At 43.1% G+C, this 25,953-nt stretch overlaps 1 protein-coding gene and 2 non-coding genes across 5 annotated transcripts in view; 2 read left to right on the forward strand and 1 right to left on the reverse strand.

The window, feature by feature from the left end:
• ILRUN (inflammation and lipid regulator with UBA-like and NBR1-like domains) overlaps positions 1 to 24,689 on the reverse strand; it is a 123,212-nt gene extending 98,523 nt beyond the window's left edge. For 2 of the 3 annotated variants that reach the window (XM_030803316.1, XM_030803315.1), the window contains exon 1: positions 24,272 to 24,672. In XM_030803316.1, the coding sequence (XP_030659176.1) occupies positions 24,272 to 24,429 (158 nt within the window). In that variant the 5' untranslated portion in view covers positions 24,430 to 24,672. Of the gene's footprint in view, positions 1 to 24,271 lie in introns of all 3 variants that reach the window. The other variant, XM_030803317.1, reaches the window with a different exon arrangement.
• LOC115832700 lies at positions 10,441 to 10,545 on the forward strand. The gene has a single exon (XR_004028212.1). It is a non-coding gene; the product is annotated as a small nucleolar RNA U13 (small nucleolar RNA).
• On the forward strand, positions 20,563 to 20,668 carry LOC115832715. Its single transcript, XR_004028224.1, has one exon. It is a non-coding gene; the product is annotated as a small nucleolar RNA U13 (small nucleolar RNA).
• Positions 24,690 to 25,953: the final 1,264 nt, after the last annotated feature.

Raw genomic sequence — 25,953 nt, forward strand, 5'->3', positions numbered from 1 at the left:
ATTTTATCTCTCTTGCACTTTCAGGAAGCTTTAAAAAAATGGGGTCCAGGGGCCGGGTGCGGTGGCTCACACCTGTAATCCCAGCACTTTGGGAGGCCGAGACAGGTGGATCACGAGGTCAGGAGATCGAGATCATCCTGGCTAACACGGTGAAACCCCGTCTCTACTAAAAATACAAAAAAATTAGCCGGGCGTAGTGGCAGGCGCCTGTAGTCCCAGCTACTCGGGAGGCTGAGGCAGGAGAATGGCGTGAACCCTGGAGGCGGAGCTTGCAGTGAGCCGAGATCATGCCACTGCACTCCAGCCTGGGCGACAGAGCAAGACTCCGTCTCAAAAAAAAAAAAAAACTGGGGTCCAGGAAACAGAGGTTCCAACAAAGAAGGGTTAAAAGAAACCCCAGGGGTGAGATGTGTGCAGACCTAGAGCTCAACCAGTCCAGATCAGAGTAGGTCCAACGTTCTAGAAAAGAATTCTTCAAAAAGATAAAACCGACAGAACACCTACAGTGTCAGAACCTACTACTGAGAATAAATTTTATATATATATAGTCAGTAAGGAGTTTGAGGATAGTAAAAAAAAGACTGAACAAACCAAAAATCAAGACAATTATCACCCTCAGGGCAGCAAAATATTGTGCTGAGAAAGAAAAGTAATCCAAGCACACTAATGGCTCAAGTGTTGATAAACATTTAAACATTATAATGAGATAAACAGTAAGATTGGTGACTCAAGCCTGTAATGCCAGCACTTTGGGAGCCCAAGGCAAGAGGATGGTTTGAGCTCAGGGGTTCAAGACTAGCCTGGGCAACACAGTGCAATGCTGAGTGTGGTGGCACATGCCTGTAGTTCCAGGTACTAGAGTGGCTTAGGTGAGAGGATCATTTGTGCCCAGGAGGTCAAGGCTACAGTGAGCTGTGATCGTGCCACTGGGTGACAGAGAAATCCTGTCTCAAGAACAGTAACAACCACATACACACACACACACAAATGAAAATTCATTTAGCCAAATTACAAATAACTAAAATGGGAGAACAGGAAATGAGGTGAATGAAACTAACAATTACTATGGGTCAGGCAGAGGTCCAAATCTTTTTATTTATTTATTTTTTTGAAACAGAGTCTTGCTCTGTCGCCCACGCTGGAGGGCAATGGTGCGATCATGACTCACCGCAACCTCCGCCTCCCGGGTTCAAGCAATTCTCCTGCCTCAGCCTCCGGAGTAGCTGGGATTACAGGCACACACCACCACGCCCAGCTAATTTTTGTATTTTTAGTAAAGACGGGCTTTCACCATGTTGACCAGGCTGATCTCGAACTTCTGACCTCAGGTGATTTGCCTGCCTCAGCCTCCCAAAGTGCTGGGATTACAGGCGTGAGCCACCGCGCCCGGCCCCCAAATCTTTATACTATCAATTTACCTAATTCCCATTTAACAACTGGTGCCCTTATGTTATATATGAGAAAACTGAGGCACAGAGACAGTAACTTGCCATATGTCCCACAGCAGAGGCTTTGAACTTTGCTCTTCACCACTACATTGGCTATCACAAAGCAAAATCCTTATCTCCCTGTGTAAAGTCAACAGATAATGATTAAAGGTTAAAAAAATTTGAGAGAGAGGTAAAAACCCAAAAATCAGTTGAAAGGATGAAACAGAATTGCCTCTGGGGAGTCAAGGAAGGAAGAAAAAGGTCTAGAACCCCTTGTTGCTTTTAACAAGCCAACAGAACTACTTTAGTCTTTAAACCATACATTTGTAATCTGGATAAAATGAAAATTAAATAAGGAAATGTACTTCCCCTTTAAAAACACCTTTAAGTACACATTAAAACTCTGACTTTCAGCTGGGTACAGTAGCTTACACCTGTAAGCCCAGCACTTTGGGAGGCCATGCAGGAGGATCAGTTGAGCCCAGCAGTTCACAACCAGCATGAGCAAGTTGGTGAGACCCCCATCTCCACACACATACACACAAAAAAATTTTTTTAATTAAACTCTGACTGAGGCCCTGAAAAACTGGACATGCGCACCAATGCAACTCAAGAAAAAGTGCAAAAACAGGCCAAGTGCAGTGGCTCACACAAGTAATCCCAGCACTTTCGGAGGCCCAGGTGGGCTAATCACCTGAGGTTAAGAGTTCAAAACCAGCCTGGCTAACATGGTGAAACTCTGTCTCTACTAAAAATGCAAAAATCAGCCAGGCGTGGTAGTGGGTACCTGTCATTCCAGCTACTCAGGAAGCTAAGGCAGGAGAATCACATGAACCTGGGAGGCAGAGGTTGCAGTGAGCTGAGATGGTGCCACTGCACTCCAGCCTGGGTGACAAAGTGAGACTCCATCTCAAAAAAATAAAAAGCAAAACAACAACAAAAAAGGTGCAAAACAAGCCCAAATATATATAAGCATTTGATATATGATAAAGATGGCATTTCAAATCATCAGGGAAATGTACATTTTTCAATGAATGGGAAAACTGACTAATCATCTGGAAAACATGTTAGGGTACTAACATTGAAAAAAATTCAGCTACATAGAATATTTATAAGTAAACTGTGCAGTCATAAATAAAACAGAAGTGAATTTTATATAATAAGGAAAGATTTCTCCCCCTCCCACCGCCCCTCCCCCACACACCGCCGCCGCACTTTAAAGCAGAAATCAAAAAGGAAAAGACTGCTGGAGTCAATGTCATAAAAATTCACCCAAAAAGTGCCACGTAGTAAAAAACATTATAAACCAAGTGAGACAAACTGGAGGAACCGTAAGAATCTAATAAGCTATTGGCCGGGCGCGGTGGCTCACGCTTGTAATCCCAGCACTTTGGGAGGCCGAGGCGGGTGGATCACGAGGTCAGGAGATCGAGACCACGGTGAAACCCCGTCTCTACTAAAAATACAAAAAATTAGCCGGCCGTGGTGGCAGGCGCCTGTAGTCCCAGCTACTCGGAGAGGCTGAGGCAGGAAAATGGCGTGAACCCGGGAGGCGGAGCTTGCAGTGAGCCAAGATTGCGCCACTGCACTCCAGCCTGGGCGACAGAGCGAGACTCCGTCTCAAAAAAAAAAAAAAAAAAGAATCTAGCCAGGCGCGGTGGCTCAAGCCTGTAATCCCAGCACTTTGGGAGGCCGAGGCGGGAGGATCACGAGGTCAGGAGATCTAGACAATCCTGGCTAACACGGTGAAACCCCGTCTCTACTAAACATACAAAAAATTAGCCGGGCATGTTGGCGGGCGCCTGTAGTCCCAGCTACTCGGGAGGCTGAGGCAGGAGAATGGCGTGAACCCGGGAGGTGGAGCTTGCAGTGAGCCGAGATCGCGCCACTGCACTCCAGCCTGGGGGACAGAGAAAGACTCTGTCTCAAAAAAAAAAAAAAAAAAAAGAATCTAATAAGCTATTTTCCTTAATATGCAAACAGCTCACATAAATCAATGAAGAAAAGAACGACAATCTGAGAAAGGTAGAGAGGAAAATACACAAGTCACAGAAAAATACAAAAGGCCAATAAAGATATGGAGAGATATCCAACCTCATTCATAATTACAGAAAAACAAATTAAAATGAATACATTTTAACCCACCAGGCCAGCAACAAGGTAAAGATACAGATAACTCTTCAGTTGGTTAAGAGTGTAGCAAAACTCTTGTCCATCAACAAAATAGTGGTTAAATAAAATATGACCAACCACAATGGACATACAATGCATCCATTCAAAAAACAAAAACAGAAAACAAAAAACATGCTGTCCATAACATACTGTGAAATTTAAAAATCAAGTTTGAGAACAGTATATATAGAGCTGGGCACAGGTGGCTCATCCCAGTAACCCCATGGGGCATGTTGAGAGGCTGAGGTGGAGGATCACCCAGGAGTTCCAGACCAGCCTGGGTAACATAGCAAGACATTGTCTCTACAAAAAAAAATGCTGGGCGTGGCAGCACATTCCTGTAGTCCCAGCTACTAGGGAGGATAAGGCAGGAGGATCATTTGAGTCTGGGAGGTTGAGGCTGCAGTGAGCCATGATTCTAGGACTGCACTCTAGCCTGGGCAACCGAGCAAGACCCTTTCTCTCTCTCCATATATGTATATGGAGAGAGAGAGAAATAGATATGGAAAGAGAGAGAGAGATTTTTTTAAAGACAAGGTCTCACTTTGTCACCCAGGCTCCAGTGCAGTGGCACGATCTCAGCTTACTGCAGCCTCGACCTCCTGGGCTCAAGTGATCCAACTGCCTCAGCCTCCCAAGTAGCTGGGACTACAGGTGCACACCACCTTGCCCAGCTAAACATACTTTCTTTGAAAATAAAAATTTCCATACATATATAAAATATAGCCATCACACATACAAAAGAATTAAGACTTCACCAGCAATCAAGGAAACACAAAATAAAACAAGTAACACCTTTTACCTATCAGATAAATCTACCTGGTAAAGATAAAAACATAATTATCCAAAATCAGGCTTTCTACTGCCTGTTAAAATTAATTGGTACATACTTCTTGGAGGCAATCTGGCAATGTTTATCAAGAACCTTCAAAAGGGCATACCTTGACCTGCCAATTCTGCTTCTCAGAATTTGCCCTAAATAAATACATGGGTTTTATGTCACAATAAAAAAAAAAAAAAAGAATTGAAGGCTGGGCACAGTGGCTCACGTCTGTAATCCTAGCACTTTGGGAGGCCGAGGTGGGCAGATCACCTAAGGTCAGGAATTCAAGACCAGCCTAGCCAAGATGGCGAAACCCCATCTTTACTAAAAATACAAAAATTAGCCAGGCATGGTGGTGTATGCCTGTAATCCCAGGTACCAGGGAGGATGAAGCAGGAAAGTTACTTGAACCCAGGAGGCAGAGGCTGCAGTGAGCCGAGATCACGCCACTGCACTCCAGCCTGGGTGACAGACGGAGACTCTGTCTCAAAGGAAAAAAAAAAGAATTGAGAGAGAGATGAAAATAATTAAGCAAGTGAACAGAAATATTTATAATAGTGAAAAAAATCAATAAATGACTGATGAAGTTACAGAATACTCAAATAATGGGACACTAAGAGTCATGAAAAACAGATATGGAAAGATAACTATAAGTTAAAAAGTAGGCTATAACGCAGTATGTATACATGGTTATATTCCAATTTGAAATATATAATAGGCATATGAGTAGCTATATATGTATGTATATGAACACACACTGACAAGTTATTAGCTTTTAGTATTACAAGCAGCTTTACTGTTTTTTGTTGTTGTTGTTCCCCAAAGTATAATGCCATTTATTAAAAACGAAACAGGGCCGGTCACCACGGCTCATGCCTGTAATCCCAAAACTTTGGGATGCTGAGGTGGGAAGATTGCTTGCACCCAGGAGTTCGAGGCCAGTCTGGACAATATGACAAACCCCCTATGTACAAAAAGTACAAAAAACACAAAAATTAGCCAGGTGTGGTGGCACGTGCCTTTAATCCCAGCTACTTGACAGGCTGAGGTCAAAGGATCACTTAAGCCCAGGAGGTCGAGGCTGCAGTGAGCTGTGATCACACCACTGCACTCCAGCGTGAGCAACAGTGAGATCCTGTCTCAAAAAAAAAAAAAAAAAAAAGAAAAGTGTTGCGATTACAGGTATGCACCACTGTGTCCGGCCTGAGAATTGACATATTTAATATTACCTAATTTCACATTTAATTTTTTTTTTTTTTTTTTTTGAGATGGAGTCTTGCTCTGTCACCCAGGCTGGAGTGCAGTGCTGCAATCTCGGCTCACTGCAACCTCCGCCTCCTGAGTTCAAGAGATTCTCCTGCTTCAGCCTTCCGAGTAGCTGGGATTACAGGTGCCCACCACCACGCCCGGCTAATTTTTGTATTTTTTAGTAGAGACGGGGTTTCACCATGTTGGTCAAGCTGGTCTTGAACTCCTGACCTCGGGTGATCCACCCGCCTTGGCCTCCCAAAGTGCTGGGATATCAGGCATGAGCCACCGCACCCGGCTCTAATTTATTTTTATTTTTCAACTTTTATTTTAGGTTCAGGGAGTACAAACATGTGCAGGTTTGTTACATGGGTAAATTGCATGTCACTGGGGTTTGGTATACAAATGATTTCATCACTCAGAAAATGAGCATAGTACTATCCGATAGGGCTTCATTCTGAATTTGTTGGGTTTTTATATCCAGCATTATTACTTTTACAATTGAGTATAAAAAAAGAAATTTCGGCCAGGCGAGGTGGCTCATGCCTGTAATCCCAGCACTTTGGGAGGCCGAGGCAGGTGGATCACGAGGTCAGGAGATCGAGACCATCCTGGCTAACACGGTGAAACCCCATCTCTACTAAAAATACAAAAATACAAAAAATTAGCTGGGTGTGGTGGCGGGCACCTGTAGTCCCAGCTACTCGGGAGGCTGAGGCAGAATGGCGAGAACTCGGGAGGCAGAGCTTGCAGTGAGCCTAGATCACACCACTGCACTCCAGACTCCGTCTCAAAAAAAAAAAAAAAAAAAAGAAATTTCATTTCCCAAGAAGGTAAAGCTCTTCATGGAAAAAAGACAAAAGTGCAAGTTCAGTAAATTCATAAGATAAATAAAACAGACCTTTAGCACATGAAAGTACTCATGAGAAATGACAAAACAGGGTGGGAGGGTGAGGATCGAAAAACTACTTGTCAGGTACTATGCTTATTACCTGGGTAACAATCTGTACACCAACCCCATGACCCGCAATTTATCCATATAACAAACCTGCACGTGTACCTCCGAATCTAAAATAAAAGTTGGGAGGAAGAAAAAAAAAGAAATGGCAAAATACAAATTAAAACAGGATCACATTTTTTACCTATGAAATTGGAAAAAAAATATATTATGCGCTACACTGATGAGATGGTCAAAGAAATACTCACTCGTTACGGTAATGGCAGAAATACAAATGCATCCAATCTTTATGAGGTGTAAGACAATTTGGCAATTAAGTATTAAGAGCATTAAAAGCCATGTTTATATTTAGCCCAGCAATCCTCAGCCCAGCAATCTAATTCTAGGAATAAATTGTAAGGAAATAGGGATGCAAGCAAAGATTTAACTACAAGAAATGTTCAATACTGAATTTATATTGAAAAAAAATTTTAAACAATCTAGATATCCAACAAAAAGATTATTAATCATATCTATGTAATAGAATACTACAAAACCTTTAAAGGTAAGTGTTGAATTGTATTTATTAAGACTGGGAAAATGGTTATATCATTCAGTGAAGAACAGATTACACAACAAGGTGGGCAATAGGTTAAACAGTATCTCCCCAAAATTCACGTCCTTCCAGAACCTCAGAATGTGACCTTATTTGGAAACAGGGTCTTTGCAGATGTAATCAGTTAAGATGAGGTCATACAAGATTAGGGTGGGCCTTAAATCCAACTGACTGGTATCCTTATAAGGGGAAGGAGATTTGGAGACACACAAGGAAAGCCATCTGACTAATAAGGCAGACACTAGAGTGATACAGCTACAAGCCAAGGAAGGCCAAAGATTGGAAGGAGCCACCAAAAGCTAAAAAGAGGCAAGAAGGGATGCTGCCCTAGAAACTTCAGAGGGATGATGGACCTGCTAACACTCTCAATTTGGAACTTCTAGTTTCTCAAACTATAAGGAAGTTAATTTCTGTAGGTTTAAGCCACCCAGTTTGTGTTGTTTCTTAAGCAACACTAGGAAACTCATACAATGTGTGAAACACAGTAATCGGAAGCACAGGCTACTTATGTTTGAATTCCATTTCCACCCATGTGACTTTAGGTTATTTAACCTCTCTCTCTTTTCCTTTTGTAAAAAATGAGGATAACAATATTCATTTCCTAGAATTATTGTATTAAATTATATATTAAATATAAATCACTTAAAACAGTATCTAGAATATAGTAAATGCCCCACTTTTATAAAGCAATCACAGGTACAACACACACACAAAATATGTTATTAGAATATACATATATCAAAAGGTTAACATTTTTATCTCTGGGTCCCATTATTATTGCTTTTTTTTTTATTTGTTTTGTTTACCAGTTCTTTCTAATCTATCTGCAATGAACATACATAAATCATGTCTTTTTTTTTTTTTTTTTTTTTTTTGGAGACAGAGTCTTGCTCTGCTGCCCAGGCTGGAGTGCAGTGGCGCCATCTCAGCTCACTGAAACCTCTGCCTCCTAGGCTCAAGTGATTCTCCTGCCTCAGCCTCCTGAGTAGCTGGGATTATAAGCACCTGGCTAAATTTTGTATTTTTAGTAGAGACGGGGTTTCACCATGTTGGCCAGGCTGGTCTCGAACTCCTGACCTCAAGTGATCTGCCCGCCTCGGCCTCCCAAAGGTGTGAGCCATCGCGACCGGCCTATTTTTTATTTTTATATTTTTCTTTCTTTCTATTTTTTTAACTTTTTGCCAACATTCAGATCCTAACATTTTTTTTTCTTCACAGCAGGAGTGGAAGTTTATTTTAAAAGGCTTTAGAACAGGAAAGAAAGAAAAAGCACACCTGGAAGAGACCCAAGCAGGCAACTTGAAGGACAAGTGCTGTTTATGTCATAACAAAATACAATCATTTTAAAAATTTAAAAATAAGGTAGGGCTTCCCTGTCACAGTTGTATGCAAACCCCAACACCCAGCCAGTGGTTTCCATTCTTCTCAAGGCCTGTTACGAAAGGGTTAAAAAAAAAAAAAAGTAAAAAATAAAATTTACTTTAGAAAATAAAATGCTGACCAGAAAGCACTTTAGAAGCACATCATGTATCATTCAATCAACCATTAGAAGGTAGTTGCTTCATAAGAGGCTGACCTCTTATGAATCACTGACCTCAAGCACAATAATTCAAGTGTGAACCCTCAGAAACACTTGACAGACCTCAGGCTCAAAACACACTAAAAAAAGCACAACCATTCATTTTAAAAGGTGGGTTTTTTAAACCTCAGTACATAGTGGGGCTGATCCTCTATATTTGGGGATAAACTGCTCTCCCTCCCAAAACAAACATTAACTTTGGCAAATGAGAACACCATTTACTAAATCAATTACCCTTCCAACAAGTGAAAAACGTATTCATCTTCTCTGCACAAGGTGATTTAGAAAGAGTTAAACCCTTTCACCGGGTGTGGCGGCTCACGCCTGAAATCCCAGCACTTTGGGAGGCCAAGGCAGGAGAATTGCTTGAGCTCAGGAGTTTGAGACCAGCCTGCCAACATAGCAAGACCCTGTCTCATTTTAAAAATAAAAAAAATAAAAATAAAGAGTTAAACCTTTTCAGTTTTAGTCCTGTTGCATTTTGGGTTTCTTGTTCTCAAACAATATTGTAAATGATATTGTCAGATGAGCTTACTACTAGATAGTTTACTTCTTAACAAAGCAAAACTAAGTTTTAATAAAATTATACATAATTATTGGATAAGAATTTGTTGCTTAATGAGAAAGGATTTTACTATATTTCAAATGACCAAAGCCCATCACTACAGTTTTGTTTTTTTTTTTTTTTTTTTTTTTTGAGACAGAGTCTTGCTCTGTCTTCCAGGCTAGAGTGCGGTGGTGCAACCTCGGCTCACTGCAACTCTGCCTCCCAGGTTCAAGCGATTCTCCTGACTCAGCCTCCCGAGTAGCTGGGATTACAGGTGCGCGCCACCAAGCCCCACTAATTCTTATATTTTTATTTTACTTTTTTTAATTTATTTTTTATTTTTTCTAGAGACGAGGTTTCACCATGTTGGCCAGGCTGGTCTCGAACTCCTGACCTCATGATCTGCCCACCTTGGCCTCCCAAAGTGCTGGGATGACAGGCATGAGCCACCACGCCCAGCCTTGTCTGTTTTAAGACAGGGTCTTGCTCTGTCACCCAAGCTGGAGTGCAATGGGGTAATCTCAGCTCACTGCAACCTCCGTCTTTTTTTTTTTTTTTTTTTTTTTGAGACGGAGTCTCGCTCTGTCGCCCAGGCTGGAGTGCAGTGGCACGATCTTGGCTCACTGCAAGCTCCACCTCCCGGGTTCACGCCATTCTCCTGCCTCAGCCTCCTGAGTAGCTGGGACTACAGGTGCCCGTCACCAGGCCCAGCTAATTTTTTTGTATTTTTAGTAGAGACAGGGTTTCAACATGTTAGCCAGGATGGTCTCGATCTCCTGACCTTGTGATCCGCCCACCTCAGCCTCCCAAAGTGCTGGGATTACAGGGGTGAGCCACCGTGCCCGGCCAATCTCCGTCTTCTGAAGTGATCCTCTCATCTCAGCCTCCCAAGTAGCTGGGACTACAAGTGCATGCCACCATACCCAGCTAATTTTTGTATTTTTCGTAGAGTTGGGGTCTCCCTATGTGGCCTAGGCTAGTCTCAAACTCCTAGACTCACACAATTTGCCTGCCTCAGCCTCCCAAAGTGCTGAGATTACAGACATGAGCCACCACACCCAGCACATTGTTAATTCTTTAAAATGTCTATCCTTTTGTAGTTCATAAGCGTGATGATTGGGTGTTCACACTTACGTGAGACATGTGCCCTCCCTCAAACCTTGTTATGACATTGGCACATTATTTCTCTGATGTGAAAAAAAAATAAAGTTAAAAAAAAAATCCAGTCAGAGCAACACAGGGAGACCCCATCTCTACAAAAAATTTTAAAAATTAGCCAGGCATGGTGGCACACATCTGTAGTCCCAGCTATTCGGGAGGTTGAGATGGGAGGATTGCTGGAGCCGAGGAAGTCGAGGCTGCAGTGAGCCATGATCGTGTCACTGCACTCCAGCCTGGGTGACAGAGCAAGACCTGTTACCTCAACAAAAAAAAAACAAAATCAGGACCTTGCCTATAAAAACCTACCTTTTTGACCCTGTCTCAAAAAAAAAATATATATATATATATATACACACACACATATAAATATACACATATGTGTGTTTATGTGTATTTGTATATATGTGTATGTGTATATATATGTATACATGATCAGCCTATCCAAGTACTTTGACAACTAAATTCAGTTCCCACTCAAACAATGTGGGTATAAGGGCCTTGTTATCTACCACTCTGAAGAGTAAAGACAATCAACAGCAATAACCACAGCTGTTTAAAAAGTTTATATATATAATTTTACATACATATACATGCATAGAAAATTCTATGTTATATATACGCATATATATATATATATATATATATATATATGGCACAGAAAATTCTGTGCAATGGGGCAATCTCAGCTCCGAATATAATGCACAGAAAGGTCAGAAGAAATTGTTAGCAGTGGCTATATCTGGAAACAGGAGGGGTTTATGCTTCTCATCTTTAGTACAGGGGTTACAAATGAGTAGCCCAAGGGCTACATTCTGCCTACAGACGTGCTTTATATTTGGTCTTCAGTGTTTTTAAAATACTTGAATTAATTGCCAACATTTAAAAATCAGGATATTTCAGCCGGTCACAGTGGCTCATGCCTGTAATCCCAGCACTTTGGGAGGACAAGGTGGGCAGACAGTTTGAGCTCTGGAGTTTGAGACCAGCCTGCGCAACACGGCAAGACCCTGTCTCTACTAAAAATGCAAAAACATAACCGGCCATGGTGGCAGGTGCCTGTGGTCCCAGCCACTTGGGAGGCTGAGGTGGGAGGATCACTTAGAGCCCAGGGAGGCATATGGGGGAGCGGAGGTTGCAGCGAGCAGCGATCCTGCCAATGCACTCCAGCCTGGGTGACAGAGCGAGACTCTGTACCCCACCCCCCAAAAAAACAACAAAACCAGGACATTTCCTATAAAAACCTATATTTTTGACTTCTCTTGAAAAAAATAGAAAAATCTAACACTGGGCCCCCATTCTAGCAGGGCAATATTTAAGGCAAGTATCAAACATGCTCTTTATAAAGGCAAGGCTGGCCAGGCGCGGTGGCTCACGCTTGTAATCCCAGCACTTCGGGAGGCCGAGGCGGGCGGATCACGAGGTCAGGAGATCGAGACCACGGTGAAACCCCGTCTCTACTAAAAATACAAAAAAAAAAAAATTAGCCGGGCGTGGTGGCGGGCGCCTGTAGTCCCAGCTACTCGGAGAGGCTGAGGCAGGAGAATGGCGTGAACCCAGGAGGCGGAGCTTGCAGTGAGCCGAGATCGCGCCACTGCACTCCAGCCTGGGCGACAGAGCGAGACTCCGTCTCAAAAAAAAAAAAGGCAAGGCTTTCCAGTTCACACACCTTCAATTGTTACCCATCTGGCACCTAAACATATTTTAGTTTGCAACCCCTGTTTAAACTATTCTAAACTATTTGAACTTAATATGCGCTTATATGACTTTTTAAAGTTTTTCCTCAATGGAAACACAATGGCAATGATCTAAGAGAACTTTAGAGAGCTTACAAAATATTTTTGTCCATTCACATCTAAATTACTGAGTAACATAGGCATAAGAAAAAAATTAAGCCTTTTCTCCCATCTACCCTTACATATTACTTCAACAAATGTTTACTGAGCACCTATGTACAAAGCAGTGCATAAGAGGCTTAGGGAGAAACAAAGGCTATTAGGGGGCACTGTCCTCTTAAAAGTGTGTTTCTATACATAATAAACACTATAAAAAAGGAAAGAGTGGAGTTCAAAGAAGAGTACACGGCTAAGAACAGGATCAGTATGTCAATTTCAGAAAAACGATAGGACTTCTTCAGGTAGAAAGGAAAGAATAGCATTCTAAGTAGGAGAAATAAGTTTAAAATTGGGAGAGCAAAAGTTTATGTGGGAATGAGCAGCAGCCTAGTTTGAACAGAGCAGAGAAAAGCAGAATATTCACTACAAAGATATGCCAGGCAAGGTAGAAGTAGGTAAACTGGGACCAGTCTTTGCAGGGTCCTGAATGAATGTCAAGCTAAAGCTTGCTGTTCTGTATCTGGTAAGCAACAAGGCCCTGTTAGAGGTTTCTAAGAAGGGTCTATATTGAAGCTGTGATTTAGAAAGATTGATCTAGCAGTGGTATGTCCACAAAATAGACTGGAAGGAAGAAAGCCACGTGTAGAAAACCCGACTTGGACTATGCCTATGTTACTCTGTTAAACTGGTAACATAATCTGCAAACTAAAGCGGTGGCAGTGGGAATGGAAAAAAAGAGACATTTGGGAAGTACACTGCCAAATCCAGGTGGAAATTAACTGGATTTGGCAAATGAACTGGGGTGTCCAGGAAAGAGAGGGCCTTAAAGATAACTCAGTTCAAGTCTAATTTCTGGGAGACCAAAAACTGGCTGGAGTAAGGAAAAGGATAAATTGACCTTTTATTATTTTTATTTTTTAATTTTTTTGATTTTTCATTTTTTTAAAGACTGCGTCTTGCTATGGAGTGCAGTGGCTATTCACAGATATAATCCCACTATTGATCAGCACGGGACTTTTGACCTGCTCCATTTCTGACCTGGGCTGGCTCACCTCCTCCTTAGGCAACCTGGTGGTCTCCCGCTCCCGGGAGATCACCATACTGATACCGAACTTAGTACGGACACCCAAATGCCATAGCGCACTACAGCCCAGAACTCCTGGGCTCAAGCAATCCTCCCGCCTCAGCATCCCAAGTAGCTAAGACTACAAGCATGCACCACCACACCTGGCAAACTGACCTTTTAAACACATCTAGTTTTGAATGTCAATAGAATATTCATAAGTTTTCTGCCCCAACCAGAAAATCCTGCACACTTTTTTTCTGGCCCAACTTTTAGTGATGGCTGAAGAGAATAAAATATATATTTACTAAAAGTAAAGGATATATTTAATACAGAGCTAATGAGAAGCCCATCCCAGAGCAGAAACATGATCAAAATTAAGCTCCACAGAATCAAGCTGGTTCCCACCTCATACCATATACAAAAATTAATTATACAAAATGGATATCCATATACAAAATGGACCAACAACCTAAATATAAAAACTAACTCTTAGAAGAAAACAAAGGGATAAATCTTCATGACCTTGGATTTGGTAATGAATTCTAAGATATGACATCAAAAACACAAGTGAAGAAAAAAAGAATTGATATGGACCTCAGCACATTAGAAACATTTGTGACTCACAGGACATTGTCAAGAGAGTGAAAAGACAGCCTACAGAATGGGAGAAAATAGTGCAATTTATATACCCAATAAGGGTTTCATATCTAGAATATATAAAGACTTCTTACAGGCCAGGTGCGGTGGCTCACGCCTGTAATCCCAGCACTTTGGGAGGCCAAGGCGGGCGGATCATGAGGTCAGGAGATCGAGACCATCCTGGCTAACACAGTGAAACCCTGTCTCTACAAAAATACAAAAAAATTAGCCGGGCATGGTGGCAGGCGCCTGTAGTCCCAGCTACTCGGGAGGCTGAGGTAGGAGAATGGCGTGAACCCAGGAGGCGGAGCTTGCGGTGAGGTGAGATTGCGCCACTGCACTCCGGCCTGGGCAACAGAGTGAGACTCCGTCTCAAAAAAAAAAAAAAAAAAAAAGACTTCTTACAACTGAACAACAAAAAGACAACCCAATTTAAAAATGGGCAAAGCCTTTTTGTGCTGACAGTGCTCCAGCAAACATAATGAACATTCCTAAAAGCCACCAGACTTTCTATTAGAAGTATGGCAAACACCAACCCCACAAAGTGACACAGTATAAGAAAGGCAAGAATTCTCTGAATGCCCAGAGAAAGCAGCATTATGACAGGAAGCAGGGTAGCTATGGTGGGCAGACTAAGCCAATTTCCCAGAAAAAGGTTAAAACTATAAAGAAGATTGTGCTGAGGCTAGAGTTCACAGAACCCAACTGCAGATGTAAAAGAATGCTAGCTTTTAAGACATGCAAGCATTTTGAACTGGGAGGAGATAAGACGAGAAAGGACCAAGTGATACAGTTCTAAATGTCATCTTTTATTTTATTATGAAGACAATAAAATCCTGAAGTTAACTTCACTTCATCTGGTTGCTATTGGTCTTTGGGAGGGAATAAACTAGAGCCATCAACAAAATTCCTCAGGGGGTAGGGGAAAGAAAATGGGCAAAGGACCTAAATGGTTATTTCTCCAAAGAAGATACACAAATGGCCAACAAGCACATAAAAATATGTTCATATAATTAGTAATTAGAAAAATAAGAATCAAAATCATAATAAGGTACCAATCCATACCCACTAGGATGGCCATAGTTTTAAAAAGAAAAATATTGGCTGGGCGTGGTGGCTCACGCCTGTAATCCAAGCACTTTGGGAGGCCAAAGCGGGTGGGTCACCTAAGGTCAGGAATTTGAGACCAGCCTGGTCAATAAGGTGAAACCCCGTCTCCACTAAAAATACAAAAACAATTAGCAGGGCATGGTGGCACACACCTGTAGTCCCAGCTACTCGGGAGGCTGGGGCAGGAGAATCGCTTGAACCCAGGAGGTGGAGGTTGCAGTGAGCCGAGATCACGCCACTGCACTCCAGCCTGGGCAACAGAGCAAGACTCCATCTCCAAAAAAAAAAAAAAAAAAAAATATATATATATATATATATATAAAAAAAAAATATATATATTCCATTAAACTGGAAGTTTAAAAGAAGAAAGAAAAATAACAAGTGTTGGCAAGGATGTGGAGAAATTGGGACCAACTCATACATTGCGGTTGGGAATGTAAAATGGTTCAGCCACTGTGGAAAAGAGTTTGGTGATTCCTCAAAAACAGAATGACCATATGACCCAAAATTTCCATTCCTAGATACATACCCAAAGGAACTAAAAAAAAGGTACTCAAACAAATACAGGTACATGCACATATTCAAAACTTTACTACTCAGAATAGTCAAAAGACAGAAACACCCCAAATGTCTACCAATGAATGAATAGATAAAACAAATTGTGATATGCATATACAATGGAATACTATCAAGCCATAAAAAAAGAGTGAGGCCGGGGTGGAGGTTGGGGGGTGGCTCATGCCTGTAATCCCAAAACTTTGGGAGGCCAGTGCAGGTGGATCCGTTAAGCCCAGGAGTTCTAAACAAGCCTGGGCAACATGGCAAAATCCTGTCTGTACAAAAAACACAAAAATTGACTGGACATGGTGGCTCATGCCTATATCCCAGCTCCTTGGCAGACTGAGGTGGGAGGATGGATTGAGCTCAGGAGTCGAAGCTAAGGTTAGCCATGATAGCGCCAGTGCACTCCAGCCTGGGCAACAGAATGAGACCCTGTCTCAAGAAAAAAAAAAAAAAAAAAAAAAAAATGAAGTACTGATACATACTACAACATGGATGAACCCTGAAAACATTATGCTAAATGAAAGATGCCATGGCAAGAAACTTATAGGCTTCATTAAAAGAAACCAAAAAAAAAGGCTAGGCACAGTGGCTCATGTCTGTAATCCCAGCACTTTGGGAGGCCAAGGCAGATGGATCACTTGAGGTCAGAAGTTCAAGACCAGCCTGGCCAACATGGCGAAACCCTGTCTATACAAAAAATACAAAAATTAGCAAGGCGTGATCTTGCACGCCTGTAATCCCAGCTACTTGGGACGCTAAGGTAGGAGAATCGCTTGAACCAGGGAGGCAGAGGTTGTAGTGAGCCGAGATCACGCCACTGTACTCCAGCCTGGACGACAACAACAACAACAACAACAAGATGCAGACACAAAAGGACAAATATCGTACAATTCTATTTACATGAAATATCCACGGGAGGCTGAGGCAGGAGAATCACTTGAACCTGGGAGGCAGAGGTTACAGTGAGCCAAGATCATGTCATTTCACTCCAGCCTGGGCAACAAGAGTGAAACTCCGTCTCAAAAAAGAAAAGAAAAGAAAAGATCCAGAATAGGTACATACATAGAGACAGAACTCAGACTGCTGGTTGCCAATGGCTGAGGAGAGAATAGTCCTTTACGCCGGCTTAATGGGTGTAAAGTTTCATTCTGGGGTTATGAAAAAGTTTAGAAAGAAAGAGAGAGGTGGTGGTTGCACAACACTGTGAATGCGCTAAACACCACTGAATTGTTCACTTTAAAACAGTCAATTTTGCCAGGCACAGTACTGCACACATGTAATCCCAACTACTCAGGTTGCTGAGGTGGGAGAATCACTTGAGCCTCAGAGTTCAAGGCTGTAGTGTGCTACATGATCATGCCTGTAAATAGCCATTGCACTCCAGCCTGGGCAACATGGTGAGACGTCGCTAAAAAAATTAAAATTAAATAAATAAAAATAAAATAGTTAATTTTACATCGTATCAATTTCACAATCTTATTTTAAAAATCAACAATATTCCAAATCAAAAATAAAAACCTTTTAAAAAATGCAATAGAGTACATAATACTCTATCGCTGCTATGTAGCCCTTCCTTAACCTCTTCCTAAAACTACTGTTTGACACACATTTATTTAAGGAAACCAGTATTAATAGAAGTATTATCTCCATCATAAAGGAACTTTTTCCTAGATTTATACATATAAACCACAGCGTAGATGAGAAACTCATTTAGCACGGGTGACTGAGAAATGGATTAACAAGGCAAAGAAGGTAATATGTGATCAGGTAAGAGGTACAACTGATTTTCATATTTAGATTCTAATTTCATTGATTTGTGATTATATCTTTATCTAGTAGGGTGTTTCTGACAATGTTGAGAAAGTTAATAGGACATCATATTTTACAGAAATATTTTTCCCAAGTTACTTTTCTAGAAAACATCTGTTCCATCCATGGTGGATGCAAGTAGAATTCCAAAACATACACACTGCTCCCTGAAGATACCTGCAGGCAACCTAGGATGTTGCAATACCACAACTGCACAGCACTAGCCTAATAGGAGGTAGAGAAACATTGTCTATATGCTATTAAAAGATATTTTATCTACTGCTATACTGAGAAATAAGGCCAGTACTAACTCCTAAGTTAATGTATAAAAATCTAGAAGAGTTATTTGACTCTTATCACTAATGCTAAACAACAACTTACAATGAACACCTAATGTAACACTCAACTGTACACCTTAAAATGATTAAAATTCGGGCCGGGCATGGTGGCTCACACCTGTAATCCCAGCACTTTGGGAGGCCGAGGCAGGCAGATCACCTGAGGTCAGGAGTTTGAGACCAGCCTGGCCAACATGGCAAAACCTTGACTCTACTAATACTACAAAAATTAGCCAGGCGTGGTGGCCCACACCTGTAATCCCAGTTACTTGGGAGGCTGAGGCACAAGAATCGCATGAACCCAGGAGGCAGAGGTTGCAGTGAGCCAAGATTGTGCCACTGCACTCCAGCCTGGGCGACAGAGTGAAACTGTCTCAAAAAAAATTAAAAATAAATAAATAAATAAATTGATTAAAAGGTTAAATTTTGTTATATATATTTTACCACAAATACTTAAAAAGTGAGGTAAGCTCTCCTCTGAATCTTGGTTTCCCATAAAAAAAAGGCAATCAGACTACATCAAAAAATATGAACCCATTAAATTGAACATGTTTAAATTTTACATAGTTGAAAACTTCCAGTACTTTCAATTAATAGAAGCTTTCTGACCTCTTAACAGAGTGTTTATTAGATATCCTCCATCTCCAAGGAGGACATACACAAACAAAAAAGGCTTAAATTGTAGCAAGTATGTAGAATTTAACATAATTCTAACCAGAAAGTAATTAAACATTATAATAAGGTATCATGCAAATCTCTGCCCGTAGGGATACAAGAATAGGACAGATGGCTATCTTAGAAGGGCTGGATGCAAACCTGCAGAACACTTGGAATAAACTAGGCTGGAGTGCAGTGGCGTGATCTCAGCTCACCGCAAGCTCCACCTCCTGGGTTCACGCCATTCTCCTGCCTCAGCCTCCCGAGTAGCTGGGACTACAGGTGCCCGTCACCACGCCTGGCTAATTTTTTTTTGTATTTTTAGTAGAGACGGCGTTCCACCATGTTAGCCAGGATGGTCTCAATCTCCTGACCTCATGATCCGCTCACCTCGGCCTCCCAAAGTGCTGGGATTATAGGCGTGAGCCACCGTGCCTGGCCTAAACTAAAGAATCTCTTGTCAGTTTCCAGTTTTAGAATTCCAAGTTCTGTATTCACAGCCCAATAGTATCTCTGAAAGACATTCCACCTATAGAACACTGCAGATATTAATCTACGAGTCATTTCAATTTGGTTTTAGATATTGGGTTTACTTTCACCATATCATTTATTCACTTTACATACTCACTTAGGAACTGAAAATTGACTACCTCTGTTAACAGACAGTTCCATCATTCTCCAGCAGCATGGCTGCCAGCTCAGGTATAAATCCTACAAACATGCTCAACTGAAAACAATATTTGGTTCTAAATTTAACAAATAGAGGCCAGGTGCAGTGGCCCACGCCTATAATCCTAGCACTTTGGGAGGCCAAGGTGGGTGGATCATTTGAGGTCAGGGGTTCGAGACCAACCTGGCCAAACATGGTGAAACCCTGTCTCTACCAAAAATACAAAAATTAGCCAGGTGTGGTGGTGGGCGCCCATAGTCCCAGCTACTCGGGAGGCTGAGGCAGGAGAACCTCTTGAACCTGGGAGGCAGAGGTTGCAGTAAGCCAAGATCTCACCACTGCACTCCAGCCTGGGCGACAGAGCAAGACTGTCTCAAAAAAAAAAAGAAATATCTACACAATTTTGTCAACCTAAGACCAAAAAAAAAATATGTGTTAACAGGGTAGAAGACTTACAAGGCCAAAACATTCCATTTAGTCAGTTTTTCAACAATGACAAAATAAATTCTTACCTTTGATCACAAAAGCATAACCTTTCCAACTTAGGTTTTATTTTTATTTTATTTTTGAGACAGGGTCTCACTCTGCTACCCGGGCAGGAGTGCAGCAGCACAATCACAGCTCACTGCACCCTTCACCTCCCAGGCTCAACTGATCTTCCCACCTCAGCCTCCCACTTAGCTGGGACTACAGGTAAGCGCCACCATGCCCAGCTATTTTTTTATTTTTGTAGAGATGGAGGTCTCCCTATCTTGCCTATGCTGGTCTCAAACTCCTGGGTTCAAGCAATCCTACTGCCCTGGCCTCCCAAAGTGCTGGGATTATAGGCGTGAGCTACTGCACTCAGACAGGTTTAATTTTAGAAGACTCAGGGTCTTCGCTTTTCAATCATGATTTTTAATTTACCACACTATTTTTGAATAGACAACTGAATGGTATTTATTACAACCCAAAGCTGGCACTTACGAAGTCACAGGAAGATTAATCATCTTCAATTCAACAGGTTAATCATCAGAGCAAGTTGACAGATTTTTTTGTCAACCTGTATTATGACTATGTCAACAGTTGCCCAGTTAGAAATTAAATGATGCTTAAAACAACAAGTCTAGACTTCAGATTTTTACTTGAGCAACACATACAAATACTGTGATTAAGTATGCATGCATGCACATTATGTGTATATGTATTTACCTAGATTTTATTAATTATGATGGATGTTTGTTTGAAAAAAAAATCTTGGCTGGACACAGTAGCTCATGTCTATAATCCCAACACTTTGGGAGACTAAGGCCAGGTAAGCCCAAGAGTTCAAGACTAGGTCTGGCAACACAGTGCGACTCATCTCTAAAAAAATTTTTAAATTGATCCTTTTGTAATTCATATGCATGATGATTGGGTGTTTACATGCATCTATGAGACATGCCAACCTTGAATCTTGTTATATAACATGTGCACATTACCCACCTGACATGAGAAAAAGGAAAAATATTAAATTAAATAAAAAGTAAAAAAATAAAAAAATTAGCCAGTCATGGTGGCACGCATCTGTAGTCCCAGCTACTCAAGAGGCTGAGGTGGGAGGATTGCTTGAATCTGGGAGGTTGAGGCTGTAGTGAGTCATGGTTGTGCCACCGCACTTCAGCCTGGGAGACAGAATGAGACCCTGTCTCAAAAAAATAAAAAAATCTGTCAAGATGAATTAGGTAAACATAGGAATCAAAAAATACAGTATTAGATTATGGCGCTATCTTTCATAGGAAAGAAAAAAATGAAAAGCCTGCCTGCTTTTAGTTCACAAATGATTTTTCATTTTATAATCAAAGAAAATAAAGAACATGCCTTATATGGCCAAAAAATATGGTAATGTGACTTAAAGTTGAATTATCACTTAACTGCATGGATTTCTAAGAAGCTACTGACTTCCAACTTCTCAATTTCTCTAAAGCCAGAACACATTTTTTTTTCCAGACAGAGTCTCATTCTGTCGCCCAGGCTGGAGTGCAGTGGCATGATCACGGCTCACTGCAGCCTCGACCTCCTGGGCTCAGGTGATCTCCCTACCTCAGGCACCCAGGTAGCTGGGACTACACGCACGCACCACCACACCTGGCCCAGAACACATTTTCTTAACAGCTCACTCCTTTGCTCATATATGTAACTTGTTTTTATACAGAAATAACATGTCATCAACATATATGCTACTCCATGGCTTTGAGCTTAAGTTTTTTATATAAAAACTCAGATAGAAGTTTTATTTATTTATTTATTTATTTATTTTTTTGAGACAGTCTCAGTCTGTTGCCCAGGCTGGAGTGCAGTGGCACAATCTCGGCTCACTGCAAGCTCCTGGGTTCACGTCATTCTCCTGCCTCAGCCTCCCTCAAATAGAAGCTTCATAATCCAACTATATTTTTAATTTTTTTTTTTGAGACAGCATCTCACCACTCTGTCACCCAGGCTAGAGTGCAATGGTGCGATTTCAGCTCACTGCAGCCTCAGCTTCCCAAGGGTGATCCTCCCACTTCAGCCTCCCAAGTAGCTGGGACTACAGGCGCACATCATTATGCCCGGCTCATTTTGTTGTATTTTTTGTAGAGACAGGATCTCACTATGTCACCCAGGCTGGTCTCAAACTCCTGGACTCAAGTGATCCTCCTGCCTCACCTGGCCTCCCAAAGTGCTGGGATTATAGGCGTGCAGCCTTTTAAGTTATTTTTTTCTTATCCACACTGGGCCTCACCTATTCACTTTCCACAACAACTAAGAAAAATCTTAGACATTAAATACATACCTGAAACATATAAAATTCATTACACTGCTTTTGTAGCCATAATAATTATACTAATAAAGACTGACTCTAAAGAACTTAAAACTTATTAGGGTAGTGTTTAAATGGTCCAATTCACAAGGGGTTGGGAGAAATAATGATCGTCTCCTACCAAACTAGCAGCAACAATATGCCAAGTTACCTATGCTGAACTAGAGTAAACAAGGAAGAAAAAGAGCCAGAGGTGGGAAGCAGTCAAGCAAGAGAACAACTCTCTTCAAGATATAACTTTACTTCTAAATTTCACCAGAGTAATAGCTCTTCTCAGTGTGTTCAATAACCCATGTCTCTCTGACTAAACACCACAGGTTAGCTGTCAGAAAACTACAGTAGGCTATATTCCCTGCTTGAGATCATCAGAAGTAACAGATACAAATGGAGATTACAAATGATTAATTCTAAAGACTATCTCCTGCATCCAGTCAAAGAGTTTTATAAACATCTAAAAATTTAAACCTGCTCTTGCTGTAATAATTGACCTTAAAGATAAAATAGTAGGACCCATCAAAGATGATGCACAGAAAAAAAAAAAAAAAAAAAAAAATGGCGGGGCATAGTGGCTCACACCTGTTCCCAGCACTTTGGGAGGCCAAGGCGGGTGGATCACCCGAGGTCAGGAGTTCAAGATCAGCCTGACCAATATGGTGAAACCCCATCTCTACTAAAAATACAAAAAAATTAGCCGGGTGAGGTGGTGTGCGCCTGTAGTCCCAGCTGGTGGGGAGGCTGAGACAGGAGAATTGCTTGAACAGGAGAATTGCTTGAACAGGAGAATTGCTGCTGGGGAGGCAGAGGTTGCAGTGAACCGAGGTTGCATCACTGCACTCCAGCCTGAGCGACAGAGTGAGACTCCGTCTCAAAAAAAAAAAAATTTACACATTACCTTTGGTGCAGCCACGGCTACAAGGCTCCTACTAATAGATGAGCATCATCCAGGGTAGAACTAGGTTAGGAGTGGGATAAAAAGCAGACTTACAGCCTCTTTTCCAGCGTTGCTTGAGGCATTCAGTGGATAAGGAATAAAAGAGAGGTTGGGTGTGCAAGTGATGCCAAGAGAAACAAGATTCCACATGTCAGGAGACTGAATGCCCAACAGAGCAAAGGGCACTGAACCTTTTGCCTTTTGCCCAAAGAAATATTAGTTGCTTCACCTGAAATCCTTTCAAAGAAAGTCTAATCGTCTCCACTCCAACTCTGCCTCTGAGTGAATCCAACAACCTCTATTCAGAGTACAAGGGGAAGCCTTGCTTATCAACAACAGCAACTGCTACTTCCAAAGCCAAGAAACACTCCTTTACGTAGGGTAGTCTTCTGCCCCAATTCAGTCTTCTACGAGGTGAAGCCAAAAGAACTTGGCTCCCAGCCTAAGTTCTCCATTTTCCCAAACATCTGTCAACTTAGCTTTCTTTCACAGAAGCCCCTCTCCATTCCCAGCATTCTGGTGGCCCCAGATGAACCCTCTGCCAGGAGTCCTGTCCCTTCAGAAAGTTCCTTCCCCCAGGATCATCTCATTTCCCCCACTTTTCCTAAGGTGGTTCCCAGGCCCTGTCCCAAGTCTAACACTCCGGGTCCTCCATGTGTCGATTTACTAGTAGATCCTACTCCTCCCTGGCATAACTCTTAAGAAAGTCATCTCCCTCACCATACCCCCTTGTCTTCCCCCATAATATCACCCCCTTTTCCCTATCTATCGTCAGATGGAAAGAGACAGACACATAAATTAATCTGTTCTCAGCTCCTAACTCCCAAGCTTCTCCAGTGCTCAGGTTGTTCCACAGCACCTAATCCTCCCCTATAGTTTCCGCCCAATCCTGGCATCCTCAGCCCCTCACTCCAAACCCCAACCTTTCTCCCCACTCCCCAAACCCAGATCTCCTGTGCTTTTTACTCTCAGCCAATACCATAACCCTTTTCCTCCCAAGTCTACCCACTATGCCTGGATGCCGAAGTCTTTTCCCCTCATCCCACGTCCCTTGGCCCCTAATCCTAGAAAAACCTTAGGAGCTCGCCCCCACCATCTCCCTTCCGCCCCTCCTGCCTCCGTGGCCCCTAACTCTCCTTTAGCCCTGCTCAGCCCCCAAATTCTCCCTATGCCCCCGGGGCTCCCCGACTCGTCCTCCCCGTCCCGGGAAGGGGTGGCCCTCAGTACCCGCCTGGCTCGCCCTGCCGCCAAGCTCAAGTGTCCCTTCCCTTCCCCTCGGGGCCCCGAGGCCGCTGCCAGCGCTGGCACGGCAGGGCCGGCTCACCAGTTGGTCATGTCCAGGAAGAAGGCGCAACCGGCAGGATTGAGCTGGAAGCCGAGCAGCCTCTGAAACTCGGAGATGAGCACGTCCTTGTCGGTGGTGCCCAGGCAGCTGAACTTCTGCATCAGCTCCGGGTCCAGGTCCACGTCCATGCCCTCCATGGCGGGGACCGGACACCCGCTTCCCCGCCTCTTCACAACCGAGCCGCCGCCGCGCCGCCGGGCCCGGGGACCTGGAGGGGGCCCGCTGCTAGCTAGCGTCGTGACCCCGCTCCTTTGAGGTAGGCCCCGGGCCTCTCAGAGTCTCATAGGGGTAAACTCACTCTGCCACTCACTCTCTCTCCCCCCCTCCCACCCCCCCCAGCTCCGCCGCCTCTGCCGCCTCTCGCCTCTCGCCACCCCGCCGCCTCCGCCTCCTCCCGCGCCGCGCCCACTGCGCAAGCGTCGCCCGCCTAGGCCCCGCCCCTTCCTCTCCCGGAGGCCCGCCTCTTAGTGTCGTCACAAACTCGTGACGTCCCCGCGTGACCTCACCGCGGCGGGGCGATGGAGCGAAAAGTAGGAAGGAGGAAAGACATGGTCCAGCCATGGGGGGCGGGGGAGGCTTCTGGCCAGACCATTACTCCGCCCCGTCCCCACCCTCAAGGAGAGCCGTTAAAGCCTGGGGCTGCGGGAGAAGTTGAGGGACTTTCGTTTATGACAATTCTACCAGTTTGCAGGTGAGGAAACTGAAGTCCCGGGAGAGGCAGAGACAGTGGCAAGGTCAAGTAGCAAAGTGCACTCAGTCCTCCCAGCAAGGAGTCTGCCACTCGCGCTTGAAGGACGTGTTTGAAGAGCCGCTTTCCCAAAGGGATGCTGCCTTAAAGTCTTGATTCCCTGGCACTCTTTCCTATTACTACACTTTATCGGTGCTGTTTGTGTTATGCAACGGTAGCATCGTGTCTCCGGAAGATAAAAAAGGTCTCGATACAAACATCCATAACCTTCCACCCACTCCGTCAGGAACAACCCTATCAAAATAAAGTCATGAGAATTTCGCATGCGTTGTTCTGTGTTTAAAATAGAAGACAAAGTATTTCTGTATATATTGTACACCTTCCTGGTCAAGGTCTGTCAAAGAATGAGAAAGGAAGCGTAGAGACTATCTTGTCTACCCTCTTCTGTTAGAAAATGTTTTTGAAACATCGCGAATTGCCCAGCACTGCTAGATCCAAGGCGGGGAGGGGTTGGGGGGGGATGAGTGAGAAACGGTCTTCTGCCTTCAAGTAGCCCCCTGTTTTGCAAATAAGGGAAGTAAGCTTACGTGCGTTGTCCAAAAAATACAGAGCAGCAAAACTAGAACCCAGATTTCTGGTTCCTTATGAAGTGTGTTTTCCACAATTTCAGTAACAGCTGGAATAAGTAGTAATGTGTCGGGGGCCAGGATGTTTTGGAAAGGGAACGCATTCTACCTCCTCTGTCCCACTACCAAAAGAGAGTAAACTACAGTGGCTTAAAAAGCCTAGGTTCTGGCCGGGCGCGGTGGAGGGCGGATCACGAGGTTAGGAGATCGAGACCACGATGAAACCCCGTCTCTACTAAAAATACAAAAAATTAGCCGGGCGTGGTGGCGGGCGCCTGTAGTCCCAGCTACTCGGGAGGCTGAGGCAGGAGAATGGCGTGAACCCGGGAGGCGGAGCTTGCAGCGAG

This window comes from Nomascus leucogenys, chromosome 22a (assembly GCF_006542625.1).
Source record: "Nomascus leucogenys isolate Asia chromosome 22a, Asia_NLE_v1, whole genome shotgun sequence".
NCBI classification, from domain to species: Eukaryota; Metazoa; Chordata; class Mammalia; order Primates; family Hylobatidae; genus Nomascus; species Nomascus leucogenys.